Raw genomic sequence first — 27,296 nt, forward strand, 5'->3', positions numbered from 1 at the left:
CAGTGTTGTCCCATGAAAAGATATACTTAAATATCTGCAGAAATGTGAGGGGTGTACTCACTTTTGTGATACACTGTACATAGACACAAACATACAATGTTATACAAAACCTATAATGATGATAATATTAATAATAATAATAATAATAAATACTATTATTATAATAAACCACTGTTTGGGTGGGTTTGGCGTCCCTTCCCACATAGATCTTCTGTAGCTATTTCAAAAACTGAATTAAACTTAATCCAAACAATTAAGGATAAGGGCCTTGCTCAAGGGCCCAACCGTGGCAACCTGGCTGTAGCAGAGTTTGAACACAGTTATGAAATATAATGTCTAAGTTGTTTATGATCAGGTGTCCACATAGTTTTGGTCCGAATTCCTTCATGTGCAAAATTAAATTAAGACCTATTTTAAAAGACTACTGGTGGTAATAGCTGACTCAATCAAGGTCATAAAAGCGAGACGAATATTCATTTATATTATGATTATTATTAAATCATATTTTAATGTGTTTATATTGTACAGAAAGTGTTGAAACTGTCTAACGTTTGCCATAACAATAGTATTACATTTACGGCATTTAGCAGACGCCTTTATTCAAAGCGACTTACAGTATACAGTCTGAGCAATTGAGGGTTAAGGGCCTTGCTCAAGGGCCCAACAGCAGCAACCTGGCAGTGGTGGGGCTCGAACCATCGACCTTCTGATTACTAGTCCAGTACCTTAACCACTAGGCTACGGCTTGCCCCACTAAAAACGTACATCAATACAAAAAGTATTAGCCTACATTACCCGTTTGGTTTAATAGACTTCAAGTAGACTTCAATAAAAACCGCCTTAAAATGAAAGTAGTAATAGATTTTACAGAATTATTAATGAAACAGTTTGTAAAAACTTTTTTATTTAGTTTCTATGGCGGGAGCTCTAGCAGTGAAATGATGAGGAAGAAGCGCCATCTTGATATATATTAAAACTACCCGTTTCAGAAAATTTCAAGTGCTCGACTAATTCTGGTGCATTAAAAGTGAACATATTAGCCAGTATCAATGATGTGCTAATGCACGAGTTTACCATGAAGACCCAACATGTTTCCCCCAACCAAACCCTTAATACTGATATAAATAACAATCCCACACCATCACAGGTTAGATAGAAACTCCACTGGCCTCCACAGAGCCCCGATCTCAGGGCTTTTAAACATTTTGGCATAAATCGGATGGTCGATTGTGAGCCAGGCCTTCTTGTCCAACATTAGTGAACTGGCAAAAAGTCCACACATTTTGGTCACATAGTGTACCTTCACACACACTTTAAATGAAAAGTACACAGACTGGACACACATTCACAGTTTAAGTACAACTTTTATTAATACTGGGATCATCACAGTGCGTTTTGTTACATTAGCAATGAATAAAGTGAACAAAATAAAAATAAATGATATTTGTCATTAGCAGTGGAGGCAGATTACCTTTAGAAAAAAAGAACACAATGATTTAGAGTGAAAGAGGAGATAAACAGGAAGAAAAACATCAGAGCACCTGTAGCTTTACTGGTTCCATTAGAGGAAATGGTGGAGATGTTCACATGTCTTCTAAATACTAAAACACTCTTGGTGTGTGTGCTTGTGTTGTAATTGTATGAGGTTACACCACTCTGCAATATTCATAAAACTGAGCGCGCAGTGAACATGTAGATTAATCCTTCAGTACAAACGAACACATAAAGAAGGCGAGTTTGTGGACATTAGTTTTAGTTCAGACGTTGATGGACTAACTCCCCATGGCACAATAACCAATTAGTCTTTAAGGTCCAATTAGGGACACATATGCATTTCAAATGTACACAAATGTAAACGGGGTCTTAGTGATTAGGAACACTGATGGAAAAGCTGCAAAAAACATTCTAAAGCAGAAATACTCAAGTGCTGTAATGGAGAGGGTGAAAGCTTGTATGCTAACCATATAGAATTATTTTGAATTAGGCCTTTAGTCAGAATAAAATGGCTAATGTGTCTCCCATAATGCATCACTGATGATGAATGCTCTGCCTAGTTCTTTTACCGCACAATATGTCGGTAAAGTTCTTATTCAAAGCTCATTATGCTCGTACTGAGTTTGCAAAAAAGAAAAGACACCCAAAGCCTGAGCTACTGCAGCGTTACCTTCAGCAAGTGCTGCAGACCCGGTGTGCAGGCCTGTACACGAGATGAAACGTTATTTTCATCTCGTATTCCAGCCTCTGTGTCCTTTTACATGTAACAGAGTAAAAATAATAAATAAGAGCGTTAAAATGGTCGATAAATAATGCACAGTGAGAGGATTCCACCAAAAGAGCAATGAAATGATGAACAATGCACTGAATGACACAGACGTGTACAGATTAGGAAAGAAAGAAAATAAATAAATATAAATATATTAATAAACCCTTGCTTGCTTTTTGTGAGAAATGATCAGATGAATTGAATATTAGAATGTGGTTTAATAATCTGTATTAAACGCATGTGTTGCAGGAGAACCAATAATATTTAGACACATTTCCCTTCCGTAGTGAAAAAAGAACAATAATTAAAAAATTTTAAAAATAATCATTAGTAAATGTCATTCTGGTGGTAACATCCCACTGAAAATCTGTGAGGCTTTGAATGTAAAATATACATTAAAATCCAGGGAGCAGCAAATCACATTATTTATTATATACTAAATTAAATTTCACATATTTATTTACCACATGTATCAGGTGAATTTGGCTTCAGCTGTAAATAAACTGCTTTTCTGTAGGTTTTTTTCACAGTAAAGGAAAATGTGTCAAAATATTGTGGACGCTGATAAACTTTAAAAATTCGAATTCTTTTAATGGTTGTACTGTGGTGGCGGGACGCAGAACTGCACGGTATACGTTTACTGATTTGTCAATCTCCCTACCGGCATGAAAAGAGCAGAATCACATTTACTGAGCACATTTAAACATTTTACTGGGTACCTTGTTCTGATTATATTGCTGTTATAGACATTTCCCTCCTCAGCCTGCTTGTATTATAGACTCAGTATATGTGTATATTTATTAGGAACAACTATCTGCTACTTATACTCACTGATTACTTTATAAGAACTGTGTGGGTATACAATTACCAACTGTAGCCCATCTGTTTCTCTGTGTGCTGTTGACATTTCTCTATACATCTCCACTGTCCAGATGATGTGTGGATGGTGGATCATTCTCAGCTCCACACTGACACAAACATGGTAACGACGAGGCACTGTGTGCTGTTCTGTGTATGTATGAGTGCAGCAGTGTTGTTGGGATTAATGTTAGGGCTCGTTGTAGCATCTTCCTCTACTCTTTTATAAGCCAATGCTTTTTGATAACAGTACAGATGCTGCTGGCTTTATATTTTCAGTTGGAGCGTGATTCTCCTCCCAGCATCCCAACAACACTGCTGCACCTGCTACACTCATACTAGTGAAGAGTGAAAAGAATGTCGGTCACTGGGGGTCCTATGGGGGTCCCTTTTGACTGATAAATGAGGCACAGCAGATGGGCTACAATCAGTAATTGTATACCCACAGATTTCATCTGTATGGTAGCTGTAGCTTATAAATGAATTTATGGACGTGGGTACTAGATAGATGTTCCTAATAAAGTGCTCGCTGGATGTATATACAGTAATCATCACTGTCACTGCAGTTTTTTAACCCTTCCACCACTATCCTGTCCCAGACTCTGGTCTCGAACCCTATTGCAAAGCAGGTACACATTTATTATTATTATTTTAAGTTAGCTACAGGCATTCCTAAAACAGAGTGCTCTATTAATGCAAAATAAATAATCCCTAAACAGAAAATATCAATGAAGTGTTAAGCATCTGTCCAGTCACACGTGTAGTGGTCATTTGGAACGACAGAACTAGGCGTGGTTTCAGTAAATGGTGGGAGCACAGAGGGTCACTCACAAACAAATACTACAGGACTAAAAGAGCCGTTCGGCCACAGACACCCCGCTCCCGATTCGGACGTGTCCTCCCTGACCAACCGATCCCCACGGGAAGCCGCCGTGTTCATGCCGTTATTAAAACACCACGTGTGTAAGTTCTTCTAAGTTCTAGATCAGGCAGTGGAACGCTCACACTATAAAGCACCCAATGGCTTTTCCTTCCATCATCATCATCATCATCATCTCTCCCATCTCCAGGTTTGTGCCTTCATCTCAGCTCTCAGAACCACTTTCAGGGGCGTGGTCCCACTCTCCTCACCTAACCAAATCCAAAATTTTGTACAAATTCTGTAAAAAATACTTAGGAACAGGTTCAAATACCTCAAATACTCCTCACTCGTACTACCTCTGACTCTCGTTCTCCTCACATCACTCCTTTATCCTCCTCAAGTTAAACAAGTGCCCAAAAAATTCATCCCCAAAGTGCTCCAACTTCCTCTCTGCTTCTCTCCGCTGGACCCACGACCTACAGCGCTTTCAAATTCAAATCAAATCTCACCAAACTTTTACCATCAGACAGACAGAAAGCATTATTGCTCCGTTAGATTAGCGTTTTACGTCGTTACTACAAAACACACACGCTAACACAGACTCGCTAAGAACAGACGAGCGTCGAGCATTTCCAAAACAGAACCACACGCCGACCTGCAGCAGAACCCCTCTCACCTCCAGCCGTACCGACCGCACCCGCTGTTCCGGTGGTGTGATGTCAGAGAGCTGGAGGTGACAGTGAGGTGAAATCACGCTGCCTCATCTCCTCACTCGAGCTTTTCCAGCACTAATTCCTGGAGTCAAACGTTTCTCATTTTTTATTTCCGCCTGGCGTCTCGTTAGCGCTATCCTGCCGTGATGGGTGGTGTTAACAAGACAAACATGCGTCCAGACACTCTACATGTTACGGCGGCCATAAGCCGCTTCTTATTTAGATTTCTTTTTTTTTCGTGATCGTTACTAACGACTTCTTTTAAACACTGAATTTTTTTATTCTCTTTTTTTCGTGAGTTGTTTCTCTACAGCTCTTCTCTTTTAAACTACGCCCTCATTCTTCCGTCACAAGATCCGTGGAGCCGAGCGGTCGTTGGAGACGGTCTTGCGCAGACGAACGCCCCGCCGGATGGACACCAGGATGTCCTCTCCGTCCTGCCGGGAACTTCTGCTCTCGGCTTGTCCCTCCGGTGCTGGCGAGGGGAACGGGTACTGACCGTCTCCCAGGGCTTGTGCGCTGGCCACCAACTCGCCGATTTGCTCAACCAGGCTGTGGCGGTTGGCAGCTAGCAGCTGGTCCTCCTCGCCCTGGTGCCCGTACACACTCATCTCGATGCCCGCCGCCCCCCAGGCTGCGTTGGGCAGGCTCAGGCGCTTGGGCGACGCCTTCACGTACTCCAGAGCAGCCGGAGTGGCATCGTCGGTCGCGTAGTAGACGCACTCCTCACTGCCCACCCGTGCAGGAGGACCCGGGTAGCCTCCAGGCGAGTCGGGCACAATGGGAGTCTTAACTGGGACTATGGGTGGCCGGATTGGGATGGGGCCCGCATTAGAGAGGGTGCGCCTCACACCGGGCTTCGTGGAGGGGGTTCGGCGGATGGTGGCAGTACCCGGCATACCTGCTTTCCCACCTCCACCGCCAGTGCCTCCTTGTGCACCCATGGCGCTGGGCAGGCCGGCGGTGCTGGCGGGCCGTTTGGTCTGGATCATGCGGCGGTAGTTCTGAGCGATGTTACTGTGCCGCGGGATGGTGGAAGATTTATCGAAATCAGACTGGCCGTCAGCGTCAGTGTCGCCGTTTACAGAGTAGCAGTCGTAGTCTGAGCCTAAAGAGACAGAGAGAATGCATATGGATTAGTGCCACACTGAATGCTGGGATTGCCTTCAGCGCTGAGGAGGCGTTGGACGCTCCCTCGTTATTCAATTGGGAGCATTTTAAGGGATCTAAAAATTTAGACATGTCCTCTTCTCAGGAGTGTAGGATGAGTCTGAGTAGAGAAAGCTAGGTTTACACCCAGACCTTATAAAACATGGAGGCTTAAAAATGTTTTGGGGCTGTTTGTTGCCTCTGAGTGCCTTGAGTTTGTGTGTGTGAGTTCTGACCCTGGGAAGGGATGGTATCCTCGGAGCAGGAGGGCGTGGTCGTCTGTGTGCTGTATCCGCTGGAGTACTGAAGCGAGTCTCTGCTGCTCTTCTGTTGCTCCATACTGAGACCGTGATTGAGCACCATGGCCAGATCACTGGCTGCTGGAGACACCTCCTCACCATGCTGTACACACACACATGTATACACACATACACACACACACACATGTATACATACACACACACACACACACACACACACTAAACTGGAAGAACATTTCTGCTCCTGAACAACAGCCACTCTCCTGAAAAGCTTCTCAATAGACTTTGAAGTGTGTCTGTGTGTGGGAATTTGTGCCCATTCTGTCAAAACATGACAGCATTTGTACTTTTGACTGGGTGCTGATTGATCAGTTGATGTTCTGGTTCATCCCAAGGCTGTTGAACATGCTAGGAAGGAATCAGAACATCAACTGCAGGCCAAACCTTCTGATCCAGAATAAGTGTCTTACCTCACAGATGCTCTTACAGCACCTCATGGGCACAAATCCCTACAGACACACTTCAAAATGTAGTGTAAATCTTTCCTAGATTGAAGAAGGCTTTTGTTTAAGTGTCCCAGTACTTGTGGTAGAATTATAGGCATTACCTTAGCAGCGATGGTAGCGGGGGTCATCCTGGCTCTCTGAGGGTCGTCGGGTGGCGCTCCGGCGTGACCCTGCGCTTGAGGGGACGATTCGGATCGATCCACCGACTCCTTTCTCCTCTGAAGCGTGCCGGCCGGCGGCTGCTCCTGACCGCCGGCCTTGGACCATTCCTAAGGAGGCGGGGTTGGGTTATTTTGCAAAACAAACAACGTCCCACCCGCCAGTGCCGGGTGACACCCTGTGCCCGCTCGGGTGCATTAAAAGCTCGTGTTAAGCGGCAAAATGAGAGAATGAAGGAAGCAGGAGATGCAATAAAAGCAGGACAGACAACAAACAAAAAAGTAAACGACCCCCTACATGAGCTCATGGGTTCAAATCTCAGCTCGGCTCTCGTCCGAGTGTCTCTGTGCAGCGGAGGGTGTAACTGTAGCAGTTATAAGGAATCCCCTCCGGCGGAGGGATGCTGCAGTTACGCCCTCTGCTGGCTGATCGACGAAAAATACTTATGAGGGGGTCGAATACTTTTTGACTCCAGCCGATAAGCGAAATGAAAACGAACCTGCCAGCGCAGAAGCTTTGATGTGGGGGAGGAACAATCGGATCCGGGGGAGCAACTATAGGGTGAGGGTGCAGGAATTATGACCGAGAGAGGCCTGATGGAGCCGGGGTGAGAGGAAGCAGGGCGGAAGGTAGCCAAGGACAAGCCCAACTGTGGAACCAAGAGAGAAGAGCGAAAGCAGGTGAAAGCGGGTGCTGAGGGCCCCCCCGTGCGACCCCCTGCGACCCGGGGGCGAGGGGGTAACCACAATTCACAAAAAATAGTGCATGAGGGTTAGAGGGCACAGAGCAGGATGAGATGAGAGCAGAGGGAACAAAATCCACAAACACACAACACTAAGAAGCAAACGTTCGGATGTAAGGAGCCAAAACATCAGGACCACACCCGCCCAACCACCTGCCTCATCTTCTGAGGGTTCATGTGGTTCCTGGTACCACCACGCCCGCCTGTGATGCCCCCCGCTGTTTGGGAGACGCTTTAACCCAGAGGGTGGGGGTGATGCTCTGGCTCCCCAGTTTGTACAGTTGTAAGCAAAAGTTTGTGCACCCCTTTGTTAGGTTGTTGATGAGTGTGTGTGTGTGTGTGTGTGAGAATGTGTGTGTGTGTGTATATATGAGTGAGTCTGTGTGTGAGTGTGTGTGTGTACTCACTGATGTTGGGGAGCTACATTCACTGACTGACTGGCAGGTTTCTGAAGCTTCAGATGACGCTGAACTTGACGACTTCTGACAAAACAAAGATCAAAGAAGATCAAAGGCAGATCTGTTTGATCACATGACTCTCCACGCCTGTGCAGTGTAATGTGTAATCCTCTGTACATCGGGGCAGGAGCACTCACCTGGCTGGTGATCTCTGAGGGCATGGGCGAGGGGGGTTTGGAGTACACGTTGGCATCCTGAGAGACGAAGCCCGAGTCGTGGGATGAGACGCTGCTGAGGCGATGAGCGCCCCCCGGCGGCGGCTGTGCCAGGCTGCGGTAGCGGCAGGACGAACTGGGCGAGTGGGTCTGAGAGCCTCCGGATGAACGCGAGGCGCTACTGTGGCCGCTGTTCACACTGCTGCTGGGTAAATAGGGCACAGGTGAGGCGGGGGTTGACTAAGGATCAGACGTAACAGAATTCAGCAAGTGGTTTAAAAAAGGGGTGACGGGAAAAAAACAATCATCGACATACAGAGATGAAATGTGATGGAGGGGAGGGTGGGCACAGAATTTTGGGTATAAGTAAATTTAAGTGAAATAAAAGTGTGAAGGAAGTGCCCCGGGTGAATGAATACGGGGACAGAAGGGGTAGGGTTAGGGTTAGACCTAAACATGGACTGAAAGAGTATCAGGCATGGCCCTGGCACGGAGGGCACACATACACCTACAGCTCTCACCTGCACATGCTGCTTTTTCTAGAACCGGAGCTGCTGGGCGAGGACGGCGGCGTCTGGTAGGACCAGCTGTAGTCGGAGCCTTTTAGATCTTTTATCACCTGAAATGAGAAACATTTATAAAACGGGACGCGTCCCAAAACTGCTTTTATGTTCACCAAAAACACTCATAGCCAGCTTCAAAATCAGCTCTGGAATTAACCGGAACACAAAGGGGCACATATTCCCACACAGAATTCTGATGAACCCTAAAACCTTTCACTAGAACATAAAATGACGTGATTCTGGCTGCATCTGAGGAGGATGTTACTCTAGTCCTCAAACTTTCTGGCTCTCTCGTGAGTGCTCCTGCTGTTGTTCTTCCCTTCTGGATTATGTATCTGTCATGGACACCTATTTTTTTTAAGTTTCATCTATAGGGGTCGTGGGGTTGTTAAGGGTTGTGATTCACTGGTGGATTGAGTAGCTGGTGGTTGTTCCTTTGTGGATTTTTGTGGTTCCTGAGCGCAGTGTGAAACTAAATTTTTTAGTTATTTTTCTTTTGCCTTGGTTACGTTTCCTGCACTTGGGTTCCTCCCCTAATATCTTAAATTCAGGTCTCACCTGGTACCTCAGTCACAACAAAAACAGGGTGAAGAGAAGTGGTGCGGCGTGGTGCTTCCTGTACCTGTTCGCTGGCGGGGGGCAGCTTGTGAGGGTCGGTCGTCAGGACGGTCAGGTCGTCGATTATGGCTTGTAGATGTGTGATCTCTCCCAGCATGGCGATTTCTCCGTTCTGATGCGAATGAAAGACAGAAGCAGAATTAAGACGGAGATAGGGCGTGTCAGGAGAATACACCCTCCTCGTACACCATCAGGGTCTCCAGCAGAGGAAGAGAAACTGGCTACAACTAAACTGGTCTTCCTAATAAAGTGGACTGAAATCTGAAATCATTCTGATGATCTGGAAGGTTCTCACCACCACGGGCTGCAGGAAGCTGATGAAGGTGCAGAAGCGACCCCTCTCCTCCACCAGGGCGCGCCGCACCGCCTGCTTCTCGGTCTCCTCCATCAGCAGGTACATGTCGTTCACATCCTGCATGGCACTGTCCAGCTGAGGCTGCAGGTCACCGCGCCCTGCCATGCCCGACACGGGAACAGAACATTTAAGGAACCACAGCGGTTCACAGAGATATTTCACTCAGAACCAAAACACACAGACTGAATCTGAGCGGCATCTACACAGCTAACAGAGGACGAACCGACGGACTAGAGTACAGGCGCTTCCTCTCCGACTACATGAAATGAAATCTGTTTATGATGGGATGTGAGGATCATGCATGCCGTTAGTGTCGATGGTTAGAACGTTTCCTCAGAACCTCACGACGCATCTTCACATGCAGCTACTCATGCAAGCGCAAGACCGACTGAGAGAGAACCGACACTACTGCACTACAGTTAGGTGTGACGGGTCACATGCTCAGCGTTTCCGTACGACGGCATCTCTGAAGTAAAGACGAAGACCACACAGACCGGCGGGTGCTAGTTCTGCATGCCAGTAGTATTTTTGACATTATTTTTATGATTATTATTTATTATTTATGATTATTTTAATAATAATGAGCCAAACGGTTCAAAATAAGTTTTGCAAACTCGATGCTGGTCAAAAAGAGCTGACAGAGAGACATGCTAAGCCATCTCCCCGTCATGCAAGCGCTTCGACCAGCCAGCAGAGGGAGCAACTGCAGCAGCAGTGAACGTTTTATTGTTATTTGTGATTATTTTGGAATTTAAACAATTTGCAGAGCTGTAATTACCAACAGAGGCTTTGTAATACATCCATTACATTAATGTCATGTAATTACATCTGTTTTTAAGGTGGATCACACGTGTATCAGATTAACAAAAGTACAGCGTATGAACACGTCATGTGTTTCCTGTTTACATTCACATTTTCAGCATTTATCCAAAGCAACTTACAATTATGACTGAATAAAATTTTTAAGCTATTGAGGGTTAAGGCTCTTGCTCAGGGGCCCAACAGTGGCAACCTGGAAGTGGTGGGGCTTAAACCGACAACCTTCTGATTACTAGTCCAGTACCTTAACCACTAAGCTGACACTGTCCTGTTCCTGTTGTATGATACTGAGCAGTTTGGGACACAGCGTAAATCATGCCAGTAGGTGTTGCGTCTCAAACTGGTGTGTGTACGTGTATGCAGAAGTGAATAGAAGTGGTTAAAAACATGCCAAAAACATATCGGAGAGCGAACAGAGCGAGCAACAGAACAGACGATCCACAGGTCACCATCATACTCACCCTGCAGCTCTACAGACCAGGATGGACAAAAAGAGATCATAAAGAGAGAGGAGGAGAGAATGGAGGAGGCATTCAGGAGAGGGTGAGCGGGGGTGAAATATAAGGAGGATTGTGATAATAACAGAGAGAGAGAGAGAGAGAGGAGTGAGAGCTCCATGTTAGGGTTAGTATAAAAAGCCATCACAAATCAGTTCACAGCCAAAAGAACTTTAGAGGGAAAGTTTGAGCAAAAATATCAGCCTGACCTCTTAATTTAAACACTGTAAACATATAAATAAACTATTCTGTCCCAAAACTAATGGAAATGAAATAAGATGGTAGAAAATACACCCGGCTAATCTTTCCTTATTTATTATTCTCTCGCTAAAAGCCCAACAACCAATAGCCGGAAGCTGCAGTTCCAGAGGGAGACAAAGATAACACAAATATTCACTTCGATCCTCCACCAAAAAACCCCAAAAAACAATGACGTCCATTTTAGAGCCAGAAAAAATCGAGCTAATGTAGAAAAAATATCAAGCAGCGTCCACAAGTGCTTCTGTAAGGTGATAATTATGTCCTCTTTACCCACAGCGTATTCTGTTCAGGAGGAAAAAGAGCAGACGCTTTTAACCAAAGTGACTTACAATTGTGAGCAATCAGAGGCCCCTAATCAAAACACACAGCCTAACACCTAACACCTAATTAAGGGCCCAACAGTAACAGTGGTAACCTGGTGGTCACTAGTACAGCACCAGTCATTTTTTATCTGTTTTTACTATTTTATCTTCCAGTCTGGTCGTATCCAGTTACTCAGTTGCATCTCCTCTACTGGTGTCCACTGTATTATGAACACAGATTTTCCTCCACGGTGCCCTGATCTAAACCGAGTGTCAGCGTTTATGGAGCCACTCAGGCACAGAAAGGTGAGTGTCTGGTCTGTCTGTCTGTCTGTCTGTCTGTCTGTCTATCTATCTATCTATCTATCTATCTATCTATCTATCTATCTATCAGTTTATCTGTCTAAACGTCTATTTGCCTATCTGTCTGTCTATCTATTTATCTGTCTATCTGTCTGTCTAGGGTTAGGGTTATCCTCTACCGATGTGTGAAGTCCATCATCTCCAGCGCACGCTGTCATTACAGCAGAAGGGAGAACATACCAAAGTTCCAAGGACTCCTGAAATGTATTTTTAATCCCTGTATTGTAGAATGAAGGTTTCTCGTACCTTTCCTGGCTTTCTTCTGCAGTTTGATGGTGTCTGAAGATTTCTTCTTGATCTCGTGACGAGAACGTTTATACTCTAAAGCACCGACCGGAAAATAAACAGATCAGAATGTGAGTATTTATAGATGTGACGTGATCATCTGCAGTAGCGCTACAGGAACGATCTGAGGAACCTTTGGCGTGATCCTTGTCCAGCTGATTGGCCGTTTTCTTCCAGTCCTCGATCCGTTCTTGGAGGGGCGTGATCAGGCTCTCCATCAGGGCGCTGTCGAAAACAATACTGCATAAACATGCCGCCCATTACGTCTGTGTGGACGCCCGGCATTCGGAGCATATGCTGTTGTAACCCATGTAGAAGGTGGCATGGGTTACGGTGGCATGGCTTTGTACAAAGCGAGCCTGTATCAGCCTGCCTGCAGTCCAAACCTGCCTCGCTTCAGAAAAGTGCTTTGTTGTATATATCCTGGTATATTATAATTAATAAATCATTTCTTCAGTCCTTTTATATTTTAGCAGTATTATTATTAGTAGCATTTTATTCATTTGTATTTTTTTACTGCGGTCCCAAACTTTTAGGAACTGTGTTTTAATCTACCTTAATTGGGTGAAATAAAAAATGAAGCTATTTGGCGGCCCTTTCTGGTCAAATGATGAATTTGGTGAAATATTAATTAATAAATCCTAGTAGATGGATGGATGGATGGATGGATGGATGGATGGATGGATAGATAGATAGATAGATAGATAGATAGATAGATAGATAGATAGATAGATAGATAGATACTTTATTGATCCCGAAGGAAATTAGAGATATAGTATAATAGAAATATAGAAATTAGAGGTACAATATAATGGTAATAATCATTTTTGATCTTTTATATTTTTGCATTAGCTGTTGCAGCAGTGAGAAGGCGCCCGACAGGTCGACAGCTCAGATTCATTGTCTAAAAAAACATACCACCACGTTTTCATTCATTTGTATTTTTTACACCGTCCCAAAATGTTTTGGAACTGGGTTTGTAATCTATCACTGAGTAAAATAAAAAATGAAGCTGTTTAATGCCCCCTTCTGGTCAAATAAAAAAATTTGAAGAAATATTTAATCCTGGTATAATATTATAATAGTAAATAAATCATTTTTGATGTTTTTATAGTTTAGCATTAGTTGGTCCAGAAGTGAGGAACTGCCTGACAGGTCGACAGCATAATTTCCTTTTGATTTCCAAAAGGATTTGGCTTTTTTTTATTTGTATTTTTTACTACCGTCCCAAACTTTTTGGAACTGGTTTTTACTGGGTAAAATAAACGATGAAGCTGTTCTGGTCCCTTCTGGTCAAATAATGAATTTGACTAATGAATTGATCCTGGTATGATGTGATAATAATAATAATAAATAAAGGTTTGATGTTTTTATTGTAGCGTTGGTACGTTTTGGTTACGGTTCAGTGCAGGGGGTGATAGGAGGGGTGCAGACGTACTTGGTGAAGTGGCGTAGCTTGGCCTCGATGCTGCGGTGCCGCATGCACATCCGGGTCAGCGCCGAGCCGATGTCCCTGGTGGCTCCTGCACCCAGAACACAGAAGAAGAGGAAGATGAGAGTGTAGAAGGTCCGAGGGGATGCGATCTGTAGGATTCACACTGTTCTCCACCTATAGAGGAGTTTTTGGGTGCCTCTTATCGTTCTAATATTTTACCCCCACACATGACCCCGTCTTTGACCTGAAACGTACCCAGCTGGAGCCATGACCCAAAAATCCAAACCCTGCCGCTATTTTTGTGTGAGAGAGAGATGAGGAACATACATCAGGCTATATTTAGCCCGGACTGGAATGGATGTTTGGAAGCTCCTGAGCTCGGTGTTTGGGTGAGATGGCGCCTCTCTTCCAAACAAGGAGCTCAGAGCTCTAACGGTTCCACCGGGTGTTTACGTGAGGAACCTGTGTGAGGAACCCAGAGACGTTTACAACCCAAACTCTGCGCCGATGATCTGCAGCTGGAAACTCGTCCAACACAATCAGGTGGAGACAGTGGTGGGTCCGGGACCCCAACCATGACGGGTACAGAGCGCCCATGCTCAGGGGCAACAGTGAGGTGGAGGGGCTTAAGCACTGAACTACCACTGTCCTATACACACACACACACACACACACACACACACACACACACACTCACAACTAAACACACACACACACACTCTCTCTCTCTCTCACACACACACACACACACACTCACAGAGGATCCATTAATAATGAAGACATTCCTTCCTTATGTGGACTCTTCTACCCAGCAACCGTTCAGTACCGCTGAGAGCTGCGAGTGCACAACAACATGAACACACTCACACAGAGAGAGAGAGAGAGAGAGAGAGAGAGAGAGAGAGAAAGGGTGATAAGGGACATCCAACCCTTCTGTGCCAGTTAGAGTGCCCATGCAACTCCTGTACACTGTTAAAAGCACCTACAATAAGCGCCCAGGTGGCGCAGCAGGATATTCCACTGAGTTTGAATCTCAGCTCTGCTACCGGTAGGCTGGGCGCCCTCTAGCGTTCGGCAAAATCAGCCACTAGTCTGCTGTGTGGGAAAAGACGGGACTAAAAAGTGGGTGGGGTCCTCGAGGCTGTGTAAGGACCCTGGTTAGTAGGCTGAGGTGCCTGTATAGAAGTGGAGGAACGTGGAGATCAGCGCGTGACTCTCCATGAGTGAGTCCTACCTCACACGCCGATCCACCGAAGTACGGGTGAATAAGAAGGGGTCGGTGGAGCACACACGCGTCAGAGGGAGGGCGTGTCAGGAGAATATACCCTCCGCGTACACCATCGGGGTCTCCAGCAGAGGAAGAGGAAGTCATGAAAGCATTTTGGAACAACACTGAGGAACGCGAGGTGTGTAACCTGAGTCTGACCGTGTTGACGTGAGATGGGACAGACGATTGGTCCTCAGGCCAATAAAGAAGGACAGGCAGCCAATGGAAGAGTCAGTGAGGAAGACTGGCATCAGCTGGGCACTGAGCCATCAGGGTGAGCGGGTTTGATTAGGCAGCAGGTTCGAGGTTCTCTCGAGCCAAAAAAATATGACAGGTGACAAAACAAAATGCAGACGGAACCGCTGAGGCCAGACGTGATCTGCATCAGATGAAGAAAAAACTGAGACGAGGAACGAACGTCGTCCCGGCTGGGCCACACACTCGATTCTTATTCTGGAACGGAGGCTAAAGTATTTATGGAATCACGCTGACATCATGGCTGTGTAGAGTCGAAACAACACTCCGGGGACGCCAGCGCACCGGCCTGGAACTCGCTCATCTGAACGGCTGCCAGGGTTTAGCACAGGGGGAACCACGGCCCACTAGGGGGCCTCAGTGAGGCTGATAGCATAGACAGATCTTGTGATGTCATAACTATCCATTTTAAACAACCTATAGTCTACAGTGGATCTTTGAGAACGAACACGTATTCGATACACTCGTCTCAAAAGTGCAAAAGTCAGCGGATGGTGACTACAAATGGTTCAGATTTAGTTGCTGATGCAGATCCTGCTGAAGCAGATCCAGGTGAGGAAGCTCCTACCATCCGCTCACCGGAAATAAACCAACAACATCAACCATCAACCGTTCATCATGGATTCATCGAATTTTCCATGAGCAAGAACACAAAATCTTTCATCATACTCACTGAAAGTGTGAGAATAACATCATAACCCATGTCTAGAGGGTCCCAAAAATTGTTTTTGAACACGGGGGGTCTAAGAGAGGAAGAAACGTTGAGAACCTGTGATTAAGAGTACGACACTGTTGAAATTTAAACTAAAAATGCTTCACTGTTAAATATCTACAAATTAGAAGTTATATCCTAGCCTCGCAAATAAAATCTGATAATAAACCTGCGCTGTCTTTACTTGAAAAAACAGTTCTGGAATACTCCTCTGGCAAGGGTCAGATATCTCTTATATATAATATTTTAAATAATAACTGTAAAGAATCTTCAGAGAAGAAAAAAATAGCTTGGCAATCAGACCTGAAGGTAGAGATTGCAGATGAAGAATGGAAAAAGGTGTGTCATGATTCACAGTCACACTCTATAAATACTAGACTTAGACTGATACAATACAAGTGGATTATGCGAGTATATTATTGCCCATATCTGTTGCACAAGTTTAATAACAATAACCCGGATACATGTAGTAAGTGTGATGTGGAGGTAGGAACATTATTTCATTGTATGTGGGAATGTAGTTATATTAATAATTTTTGGAAGAGTGTAATAGAAATTATGTCTCTAGTTACCTCCATTAAGCTGCCTTTCTGTCCAAAACTATGTATTCTGGGTTTATTCCCAGAAAATACAACAATATCGAGTGTGAACAAAAAACTAATCAATATATGCCTCCTCCATGCAAAACACAGTATATCTTGTAAGTGGAAAAACATGGAACCACCAACAGTGGGTCAGTGGCTGAAATCTCTCTCTCAGTGTATGGCCATGGAAAAACTGACATTTGCAAAGAAAAAGAAGTTATATCAATTTTGGAAGATCTGGAGTAAATTTTACCAGTTTTTGGAAAAGGAGACAACTAGAGAGTTCTTGGATAATTAATATATGCTAATGATATCTGATTTTGTGAATTTTTCTGATGTAATACCGCTTCTGTACTTTTCTTGATCACTGCATTTTTTATTTTTTTATTTTATTTGTTTAATTATTATTTATTTCTTTTTCCTTGTGTTATTGTTTTGTTGTAGATGTGTATGTAGATGTGTAAGTATGTATAATGTTAATGTGTGATGTTATGTTAAAAAAGAAAAAAGCCAATAAAAAGAATTTAAAAAAAAAAAAAAAAAAAAAAAAAATGCTTCACTGTTGCGTCACTTGGAAGCCAAACTGGTCCAAAACACGTCCCCAGCCTGGACATCCCCGGCACCCACGGTGGGAAACTGCTCGAAGGTTCCCACTTCAGCTCTTCAGAGGGGGCCGCTCGACCCCTCGCTCGCTCAGATCGGAAACCTGGATCCTCTCCCAAACCTTCAGTCCCGAAAAATCTCCCAAATCAACCCAGACTATTCAAGTGGATCCCTGAGAACGTCTAAACAGAGTGGCTGGTCTGGCCCCGGTCCAGGTCCTCTCGGTGTTCGGAGTGTGAGAAAGGCCTCCTGGACAGGAAAGCTCTGTAAACGTAAACGTGTCCAGGCCCCCGCTGACCCTTTACAGCGGGAAGCTTACAGAGCGAAAGAGCAGAAGAAAACATTAAAGGACCTAAAACTGAACCCTGAGGTATACCTAGCGATATGAAGAACACCTCTGGTCGTATGTCGGCACTGATGCTTCAGCTTTTCGTTATCGTGGACTAAGCAGAAGATCCAAATCCGAATGTAGCAAAGAAACTTTTTTATTTCCATTTATGCTTAAAAACCTCTTTTATTTTCATCAGGAATAATAAAAGTAAACCGCTCACACCGCTCATAGTCACCATGCAGACAACAGAGCGGGGTAGCCAGAGGGAACGAGGGGGGTTATAAAGGAGGTCATGATGAGAGTGAGAGAGAACAGAAACACGATGAAGACGAAATATAAACAGAACGAAGCTGAAGAAAAACACAGAGCCGTCTTCCAGCCTGAACGATAAAGGAACTATAAATAAAACGTCTCTGCTCCAGGGGTCAAGAACACGGACAGTGAGAGACCAGAACCTAAAATCATAATAAATCACAGATTTAAACACCTAGTCTCATCTTGGACATACTCAGTTCCTCTGTGAGCTCTGCCGACTTTCTTCCAGTCCTCCGTGTGAGGTGAGATAGAGCAGGATTACTTCAGTCACACTTAAATACACACACATCTGAGATGAACTGACGGCTGCTGTGTCCTTCTGCACTGCCCTTTTTGTCCAGCAGAGGGGGCACGGAGGCGCACATGATTGACGAATCGGTTTCTCTTGATTAACAATCAATGCGTAGGGAACAGTGGGAGCCTGCTGGGTGGAGCTTTGGACTGTCAATCGGAAGCTTGTCGGTTCAATTCAAAGCTCTGCTATGCAGCCACTGTTGGGCCCTTGAGCAAGGTCCTAAACCCTGTCTGCTCCAGGGGAGCCATACAACGACTGACTATACTGTACACGTGAATGTGTCTATATGATAAATAAAGACGTTCCTCTTTTTTGAACTCTGAGGGTCCAGACCGGATCTGGAAGACCCCGTCTCAGATTAAACACACGCTGGTCAGACAGCAGCTCCTCATGGGAAACGGCAACACATTAAAAAATACACTGACACACACTTACACACACACACACATACAAAAAATACACTGACACACACTTACTCACACACACACACTTCTTTATTTTCCATAACGTGCAACAAAAACAATATTATCATCTTTAATGAAGCTTCAGTCACAATAATTATCTGCATACTTCCTTTCTCACACACACACTCAATCACACTCTGTGTGTGTGTGTGTGTGTGTGAAGACACTTCCGAATGTCACAAGCGTTCTTTGTGTCGGTGGCCGAGCAGTAAGTACGTGGGAAGCAGCACAAACCGGCCTCCAACGCCAAGGATCCCCATAATAATGAGACCAGTGTGTGTGTGTGTGTGTGTGTGTGTGTGTGTGTGTGTGTGTGTGTGTATATAAGTGTGTGTGTGTGTGTGTGTGTGTGTGTGGGTGAGTGAGTGTGGGCTGCACAACAAGGACAAAACTGAACAGAACAGTGAACCGGGTGCTGTTTGGAACACACACACACACACACACACAGCTGTGCTTTAAAAATTAAATGACCCCCTCCATGAGTATATGGGTTCGAATCTCAGCTCAGTTCTGGTCCGAGGGTCTTTGTGCAGTGTCGTTGATCAGCCAGCAGAGGGCGTAACTGCAGCGGTTATGAGGAATCCCCTCCGTGGGAGGATAGGGCATGACTGTCTGTGCACAATACGGATCTCAGAGTGAACCTGGTGCAGGTGAAAAGAAGCGGTCAGTTCTACACGTGTCGGAGGGGGCGTGTGTTAGTCAAGACTCTCCTCGGCCAGTGGAGGTCTGCAGCAGTAGAGGGGAATCGGATATGACTAAATCTATGCATTAAGAAAGGCAGTGAGGACGAGGAGGGCAAATATTTTTTACCAGGTCACTCGCCCAGACTGAAGTGCGTCTACCGGCCGCCACACGCCGAACCCCACAGCTACCCCGTCCCTGGTCGCCCGGCAACACTACAAGCAACTGCAGCACGTCCATCTCTGTTGCTAAGCAACAGCACAGAGATTCACCTCCCGGCACCTGGAGCCGACTGGTACCGTGGTACAGAACTGACCCGGCAATGTGAGAGCGTCCGTATGGAAACATCTGAACCCAGACCGAGGGTACCGAGCGATTTGGGTCTGACGGAATGCCTGCCTACACGGTCGGATGGGTTCGACGCCCGCCTGCTCGAGCCGTCAGGAAGAAACGAAGAGACAGAAAACCGGAAACGCCGGCGAACGTGGCAGGAGAGGAGGCCGAACAAACCCGTCAGAGGATCAAAATGTGGATTTCTGCTAGCTCGGGTCCCTATGGAAGGTCTCCCGGGGGTCCCGGGGCCGTGGGGCTGAAGGGGTTACAAACCCAGACACTCTAATTAGGCACATAAATCCAAAAATGAATAATTTATCAGACCATCGATGAAAGAGCTGGTGGCTCAGCCGATCCTTCAGACGGATCCGGGAGTCCTGGGACGGGTGTTTGGGGTCCCATGAGCCTCATCATACACCAAGAGCAGCGGGGGTCACGGGACCATAAACCCAAAATACTCTGGTCACAAGTCATAACAGAAATGATCGATTTATCCTTTATACAACTTACACTGTGTGGCCAAAAGTATTGGGACTCTTCTGACTGTAACATCAGATATGTTTTCTTGGTGAACCAGGTGACCTGAACTGCAGGAGTCATGAGCTTCCAAACACCTCCACTATCCAGAAGGAGCAATAAAGTGCTGCATCATCATCATCACCTCCTCCTCCTCCTGAGCTGTGATGAAGCAGAAGTAAAGATGCTGACTCAGATGCCGACTCTGCTCTTTCACTTCCTCTCTCCTCTCAGAGAAAATGATGCAGACGTATGAGAGGGAACCTCCAGACTCTCCGTCCGACCTTCACTCGCTCCAGAGCGTCCAGAACGTCCTGTTCTCGGCCTTCATCATTTCTCTGTGGGTCAGGGACACAACGCGGCGGTGACGGAGTGTCGGGATAAAGACGGAGTGCGTTCGGTGACTCTAGTGGATTCGTTTCTCTCTGGAGAACAACGAGAAGCTTGAAGGGGAAAAATAACGGCGCTCGGTGACGACGCTAAATGCTTCTGTACTGAGACGGTTGGGACACGGCTCTGAGCATCTCCGCTTCATTTAAGTCCGTTTGTACCAGAACAGCAGGACGTTTATCTGAAATGAAACATATTCAGCCCTTCAACAACCCTCCTCTGTCATCATCTCAGTCTGCACACGGTCAAAAGTATCGGGACGCTTTTTTAAATACTGAATTCATGGGTTTATACTGATTTGCATGAAGATTAACAGTAAAGCGTTTACTCACATCCAGAGCTCACATCTGGAGAAACGAACCCCCCCTGACCGCAGCCGCCCACGTAAACACACACCATACGGCTGAGCTGGCAGACGGGTCGGGTAAACCGCCGCTGTAAATGGAAGCTGAAATGTACGGCTCGTCTGAGGGTCTCTGTGCAGCGCCGTCGATCAGCCAACAGAGGGCGTAACTGCAGCAGTTATGAGGAATCCCCTCCGCTGCAGTTACGCCCTCTGCTGGCTGATTGACGGCGCTGCACAGAGACGGGGGATAAAGGAGATCAGTGCGCTATATGGATCTCCATATGAACCTAGGTCTGCAGTGGGGGGGTGGGACGAGACACACCGAGTTTAAAAGGCAGTACACAAAATCCTGTCAGCTTGTTAAAACTTTCAGGAGGTCTGGACACACACACCACACACACACACAGGGACAGGATACAGTTGTGGGGGGTGGTTTAGGGTTTTTATCACCACCAGCTTCCACTGGTTCCCATAAAGGATGCAGAACAAAGACGAACTTCATCACAGTTCACAGTTCTGATTATTCACACACACAGACACGGGGAGAACATGCAAACTCTACACCAATAGGACCCGGATCGCTCCACCTGGGAATCGAACCCATGACCTTCTTGCTGTGAGGAAACGGTGCTACCCACCGCACCTTTTACTAAGTTCTGTAGGTACAAAGTTCTTCTGATCTCTTGCTGCCTAACAAGTCCAATCAGGTAACTTGGAACCAGTGGAGAAAATACACCAAGAAAAAGGACAAAGCATGTAATCTAAGCCACCACAAAGGAAACCAACCGCACAACCGAGCTGAACCTTCTTGTTCCTGTTAGAATGCATGATCCCAAAAACACAAGGCAGGTGGGAGCATCATGATATGGGGCTGGAACTTTATACGTTATTCATGAGGGATGTAGTAACAGTACCAGGACTGACAGAACCCCAATCACAGAACCCTGGTTACAGAACCCCAATCTCAGAACCCTGGTTACAGAACCCCAATCTCCGAACCCTGGTTACAGAACCCCAATCTCAGAACCCTGGTCTCAGAACCCTGGTCTCAGAACCCCAGTCCTACCTCGTGTGTTGGTTGCCATGTCTGCCACCTTCTGAAAGGCGTCCAGAAATGCCACGGCTGCCAGCACGGTGGTTCTGGGGAAATAAACGTGGACGTTAGATTTTCTCAGCATGCAGTAAGGACACACACACACACACACACACACAAACACACACACACACACACACACACACACACACACATTCGTCTGATGATGGCACGTACAGATGGCACTCACCGGAGCTGGGCATGAAGCTTGGTCGCCTTGGCACTGAAGTCCTCCCAAACCGGATACGAACACTGCAGGGGAACAGAGGGAGACGTTAGACAGGCGTGTGTGTGTGTGAGTGTGTGTGTGTGTGTGTGTGTGTGTGTGTTGAGAGGATGATTCGCCCTGCAGCAGTTAAAGTCCCATGATGAGAACTGGCCCTGTTACCACGGAAACAGAGCGGGCACGACGCTCTCTGTGACGTCTCGCGCGGGGTTGCAGCACCTCAGCGTGTCCTAGCGATTAGCAAAACACACACGCTGGGCCGAGAGATCACCACCCCACAAACCCCGTAAACCCGACGGCGATCAGATTATCTGCTCATCTAACCAAGTAGGGACTCAGCACGCCCGCCTGTATCAGCCGGTACAGCCACGCCCTCTAAATACCTGCACAGGGTATTAGTGGAGGGGTTCAAGTGGGCATGGGGGGTGGCTTCACAGCCGTCGGGGGGCATCCTCAACCAGTATGATTTTGGGAAGGATGGGGGGGGGGGGGGGGGTTGTGAAGGCAACACTTCTGTTTAAATCTTCCTCTGACTGACTAATAATCATGAGGTGACTCCAGTAACAATCATTGCTGGGGGTGGAGGTGATACGACTCCAGATTTTACTACTTTTTACATCAAATACAAATATTTATTATTTATTAAGACGTGTTTCTCCTCCAGAAATCTGATGTTTAATGTGGCCGTTTTACTTTTAGATAAACGTGTTTTATTAGTGTTTTTATTATAAGGTGAACATGCTAAATCTCCTGCATTGTGACGGTAATAAAAATAAAAGTATAAAATCTTTTATTATTATTATAAATAGCTTTATTATTTATACAGATTTAGTTTATTTTGCTCTATAAGGTTTAAAATGCTGGAGATCCTGCAGTAATAATCCCAGTACATGAAGAACCGTGATGAAAACGCCGTCCTGTGGTGTGATGTCATGTACTGTGGTGTGATATCATAGCCCATGGTGTGACCTCATCACTCCAAACTAAACTAAACCCCTTTTATTGGGTTCTGATCTGATCCTGGTGTGTGTTTGATTTAAATCGCTGCGTAACTGAAGTATAAAAGAAAAGAGAGAATTTATCATCAGGATGTGACGGGTTTATAAGACGCTTCCACTCGTGTGAGAGATAAAAAAAGCTCCGAGTAAAGAACAGAATTCAAATAAAATCAGCTCTGAATAATAAACACGTAATAAATCTTCATTCTAGTTTATATAAAGAGTTAAACTCTGATCAGCTCTGATCCAGATTTAACATCATTATTATAACATCATTATTATAACATCATTATTATTACTGATTCAGGACCGTTTCTGTTCCTCTCTGTCAGAAGAGAAAAGATAAGAGGTGACACCAGCAGTTCAGAATGATTTAGAACATCAGAATGTTATAAAATCCTCATGAAAATGCGTCTCTTGTTTAATAAAACGTTTATAAAGGACGCGGCTGTAAACACAATCCTGCTGCTGTTTCGGAGTGTGTACTGTTCGCGCTGCACATGAGCGTTTCTGTGTTAATCTCAGACGTCGATCCTGATGAAGTGTGTGTTTATATTCTATGATGAATAGTTATTTTACAGTTTTAATGCTGCAGTTCTGTCCGTCTCCGTGTCGCACTACCTCAGAAAAGCTCAAATCTACAATCACTGATCGTCCTGGAACAACGAGGCGCTTCAGTCCTGATGAAAAGCTTTTGAGCGACCCGAGAGACTTTTATGGACTAATGTGAATAGCTGACTGTACCACTTCTTTTCTCTGCTCTGTCCTGTTGGAACTGCATCAGCCTGGAACCCATTCCACCATCCCACCAGATTAACAGCATCATAAAAGAAACTCTGGGTGGTCATGCGCCCAGTCTGTACCATCCAGTAACACAAACTGCTCCTGTATTTGGGCATCACCACAGTGGATCTGGTCCTCATTCCAGACTTGGATGCCCTTCCTGACTCAACCCTCCTATTATATCCCTGGGGCTTGTGACCTGCACTGAGAGCATACTGACAAGTGCACCTCCCAATAGCTCGGACATTAGCCGATCACGTCCGTGCAGGCGCCTGACCGGCTGATAGCACCACTGAGATTCAAACCCTGCATTCTCAGATCTGAGCAGTAGTGGACTTCCCGAGCGCCGCACAATAATATAAACATGCTGGTTAGTTCATGAGCACTTCATTTATTCATTTATGGTCTGTTTTACCACTGCTTTACCCTGGTCAGTGGTCTGACTCACTGGGCGAATGGTAGGAAACACCACAGACAGGTCGCCAGTCCATCACAGAGCACACACATACACATACAACAATTAACATGACTGAATGTCTTTGGACTGTGGGAGAAAACCGGAGCTCCCGAAGGAAACCCACACAGACACAGGGAGAACATGCAAACTCCACACAGAAAGAAATCGAACCCGGGACCCTCTACAGTGGCTCAGTGGGGGCCAAACCTCAAAGATCCGAAGAGCCAATTCAGAATCAGATGAATCGGTACAGTCCATCATCCTACCGTCTCCCGTGCAGACGCGTCGACCAGCCAGCAGAGGCCGCTGCACGGGAGATGTTAGAATGAAGGACTGTACTGATGAAACCTCCCACCTTCGTCTCTGCATAATTGTCCAGTCTGTCGACAGCACAGCTGAGATTCAAACCCACATCTCAGTGGTCCAGTCCGGGTCCTTCCTTTGTGGGTTTCCATGACCCCGTTTTCAGTAGATCTGACATAAAAGAGCTCCAGTGAACCCCAGTGAACAAAGGCCGTCCTAACAGCATGTGCTAACTGTCAAAATCATATGAAGAGTGAGCGGCCATGCCCACAGGGTGCCAACAAACCTCCAGCAACACAGAAAGGCTGCCACAGAGCCAAAAAAACATCCAGACAAACCAGAGCCTCATTACTCAGTTCTGCGAGCAACCACCGAAATATTCAGCAGCCCGGAAAAAGACTCGTAATAACCGCGGTGTGACGTGAAGCGATCCGGGAACTCACGTAAAGAACCAGAGACGCCACAACGAGAAAAACGACTGTGATCCAGATCATCAGGAAAACATCTAGACCACAACCTTCAGAGAGTCAGAACACACTAAATGATTCTGATTCAAATAATTGTTTCTGATTAATGATTCTGACCTTGATTAATAATCCTAATTTTGATTAATTTGGATCCTGGCTAATGATTCTGATTCAAATTAATTATTCTGATTCAGATTAATGATTCTGATTCTGATTAATAATTCTGATGAATGATTCTGATTCTCATTAATTATTCTGATTGATTCTGATTCTAATTCTGACAAATTATTCTGATCCTGATTATTGATTCAGACTCAGATTTAGATTAATGATTCTGATCCTGATTAATGATTCTGATCCTGATTAATGATTTTGATTCTGATGAATGATTTGGATTCTGATAAATGATTCTGATTCTGATGAATGATTCAGTGTTTCAATCTCCAGATTCACATGGCGGATTCTCTGTAAGCACCTTCTGCAGGGGATCAGGTGTATTAATGGGAAGTCCTACAAGCTCACGGTCGGGCGTCCCAATACTTCTGTCCGTATAGTGTACACGTCCTACCACATCACCGACACAGGACTTTAAGTGAGAGTACAGTCAGTGTAGGACTCAGGAATGTGAGAGGAGTTGTTTGTATGGTGAATCTGCTGGTACAGCAGCAGAGGTTCCGCTGTTTCATTAGGGAACCATCGAACTTCCTCCTTCCTCCTTTTTAAGTCATGGATCCAAACGTTTTGTCAGCCATAAGTTATGATGTCATTAGCAGAGAGCAGCATGGAGTGTGGGTGTCACACAGCCTCGAGGATTAAGGTTCAGTGAGTGTGTGATGCACTGAGATGAACTGACAAGAGTAACCGGGGTGCATTCTGCCCTGAGGCCGGTGCCACCACAGAGACCCTGAGCAGGACCAAGCAGTTATAATTATTCATTCATTCATTTATTCAGTGTCGGTTTTACCACCGCTTTATCCTGGTCAGGGTCACAGTGGGTGCAAGGTAGGAAACACCCTGGACAGGTCTCCAGTCCAGTCCATCACAGGGCAGATAAACACACACACACAAACTTTGGGTAATTTCTTCCATTTGTTTTGGCTGCACGTCTTTGTACTGTGGGAGGAGGCCGGAGCACCCGGAGGAAACCCACACAGACACAGGGAGAACATGCAAACTCCACACAGAAAGGTGACACCTGTGAGGTGACAGTGCTATCAACCGAGCCACCGTGCCGCTCCATTTATAATTAATAACTGAATAAATAAAACAACACTATTATTATGTTTTGGCTGAACACACTCAATGGCTCCTCAGTTTGTTCCTCTTTTTATTGTGTTGCCCCATTTTAGGACATTTTTGGAAGCGTAAGGAACCATTTGTGGCAGCAGGAGACCTTCATGTTCTACAGACTGGCCTTCATGCTTAATGACCGGATCTAGAAGATCCATCCAGAACAAACATCCTCAGTAAACCACATTTAGAACGACGGTTCGATCCAAACTGCAAGATGCGTCAAAGCACCTGCGCCTCATGCAGGGCTGCAACGCTGCATGCATCTCCACCATTTCTAATCTTGCATGGCAGATCTGCATGCAAAGGTCGAAACAGCGCGCGCGCACACACGCACGCACACACGCGAGTGCTATACATTTAATAATGCATGTTAATTAGCGCACATATAGCGCACATGTAACCCACCTTCATGTCGTTAACGATCGCCTGGAAAAGTCCGCCGAGCGCGCCGCACTCCCTCTCCACCGTCTCCACATTAACGTTCTCCATCATTACAGCCTCCACAAAGGAAAACCGCGACCCCCACCCGTTCCCGTTAATTCCTCTCCGTTTGGGTGACGGTGCGGATTCCGCGGTGAGGAAAATGCGCAATAAGAAAATAAACAGCGCACAGACGGAGGTGAACGAGCGCGCAGCGTCGACAGAGAGACGCGGACAGATTCACTCCCTCTGTTCCCGGGGGGAGCTTAGCCCTGCAGGAACCACAGCCATCCTCCTCTCGAACCGCGCACCGAACCGAACAGGAGAACCGAGGAACGGAACCGGAGCGCGACACACCGCGGTGCTGCTGCTGCTGCTGCTGGTGCCGCCGCTCTCAGCTCTCACACACCGCCGGTAATCCGATCCATAGGAATGGAAGGGCTGGTCACGTGGGCCAGAGAGTGCGGGGGGGGGGGGGGGGGGGGGGGGGCACATGCACGCGCACACTCACGCATCGGTACACGCACTCACATAGAGACCC

At 45.8% G+C, this 27,296-nt stretch overlaps 1 protein-coding gene across 1 annotated transcript; it reads right to left on the reverse strand.

Moving 5' to 3' along the window:
• Window positions 1–2,604: 2,604 nt before the first annotated feature.
• Window positions 2,605–27,087, reverse strand: mtss1lb (MTSS I-BAR domain containing 2b). Its single transcript, XM_062989396.1, has 14 exons — window positions 26,741–27,087; window positions 21,999–22,060; window positions 21,782–21,855; window positions 13,627–13,711; window positions 12,322–12,413; window positions 12,150–12,224; window positions 9,602–9,759; window positions 9,311–9,418; window positions 8,647–8,744; window positions 8,108–8,327; window positions 7,920–7,994; window positions 6,713–6,880; window positions 6,082–6,247; window positions 2,605–5,804 (listed from the first exon to the last, which is right to left on the reverse strand). Exons 1-14 carry the CDS (start codon window positions 26,825–26,827, stop codon window positions 5,044–5,046), a joined length of 2,229 nt encoding a protein of 742 aa, XP_062845466.1. The 5' UTR covers window positions 26,828–27,087; the 3' UTR covers window positions 2,605–5,043.
• Between the last annotated feature and the right edge of the window lie 209 nt (window positions 27,088–27,296).

Source organism: Trichomycterus rosablanca, chromosome 27, assembly GCF_030014385.1.
Source record: "Trichomycterus rosablanca isolate fTriRos1 chromosome 27, fTriRos1.hap1, whole genome shotgun sequence".
Classification (NCBI taxonomy): domain Eukaryota; kingdom Metazoa; phylum Chordata; class Actinopteri; order Siluriformes; family Trichomycteridae; genus Trichomycterus; species Trichomycterus rosablanca.

What these genes read in the sequence shown, in the direction of transcription:
- mtss1lb (XM_062989396.1), bottom strand. Translation starts at nt 26,827, where the DNA reads ATGATGGAGAACGTTAATGTGGAGACGGTGGAGAGGGAGTGCGGCGCG. An exon ending in GGACAAGGATCACGCCAAAG is followed by an intron (nt 12,225 to 12,321) that starts GTTCCTCAGATC and finishes TCGGTGCTTTAG; the next exon opens with AGTATAAACGTTCTCGTCAC. An exon ending in GGATACCATCCCTTCCCAGG is followed by an intron (nt 5,805 to 6,081) that starts GTCAGAACTCAC and finishes CTGTCTCTTTAG; the next exon opens with GCTCAGACTACGACTGCTAC.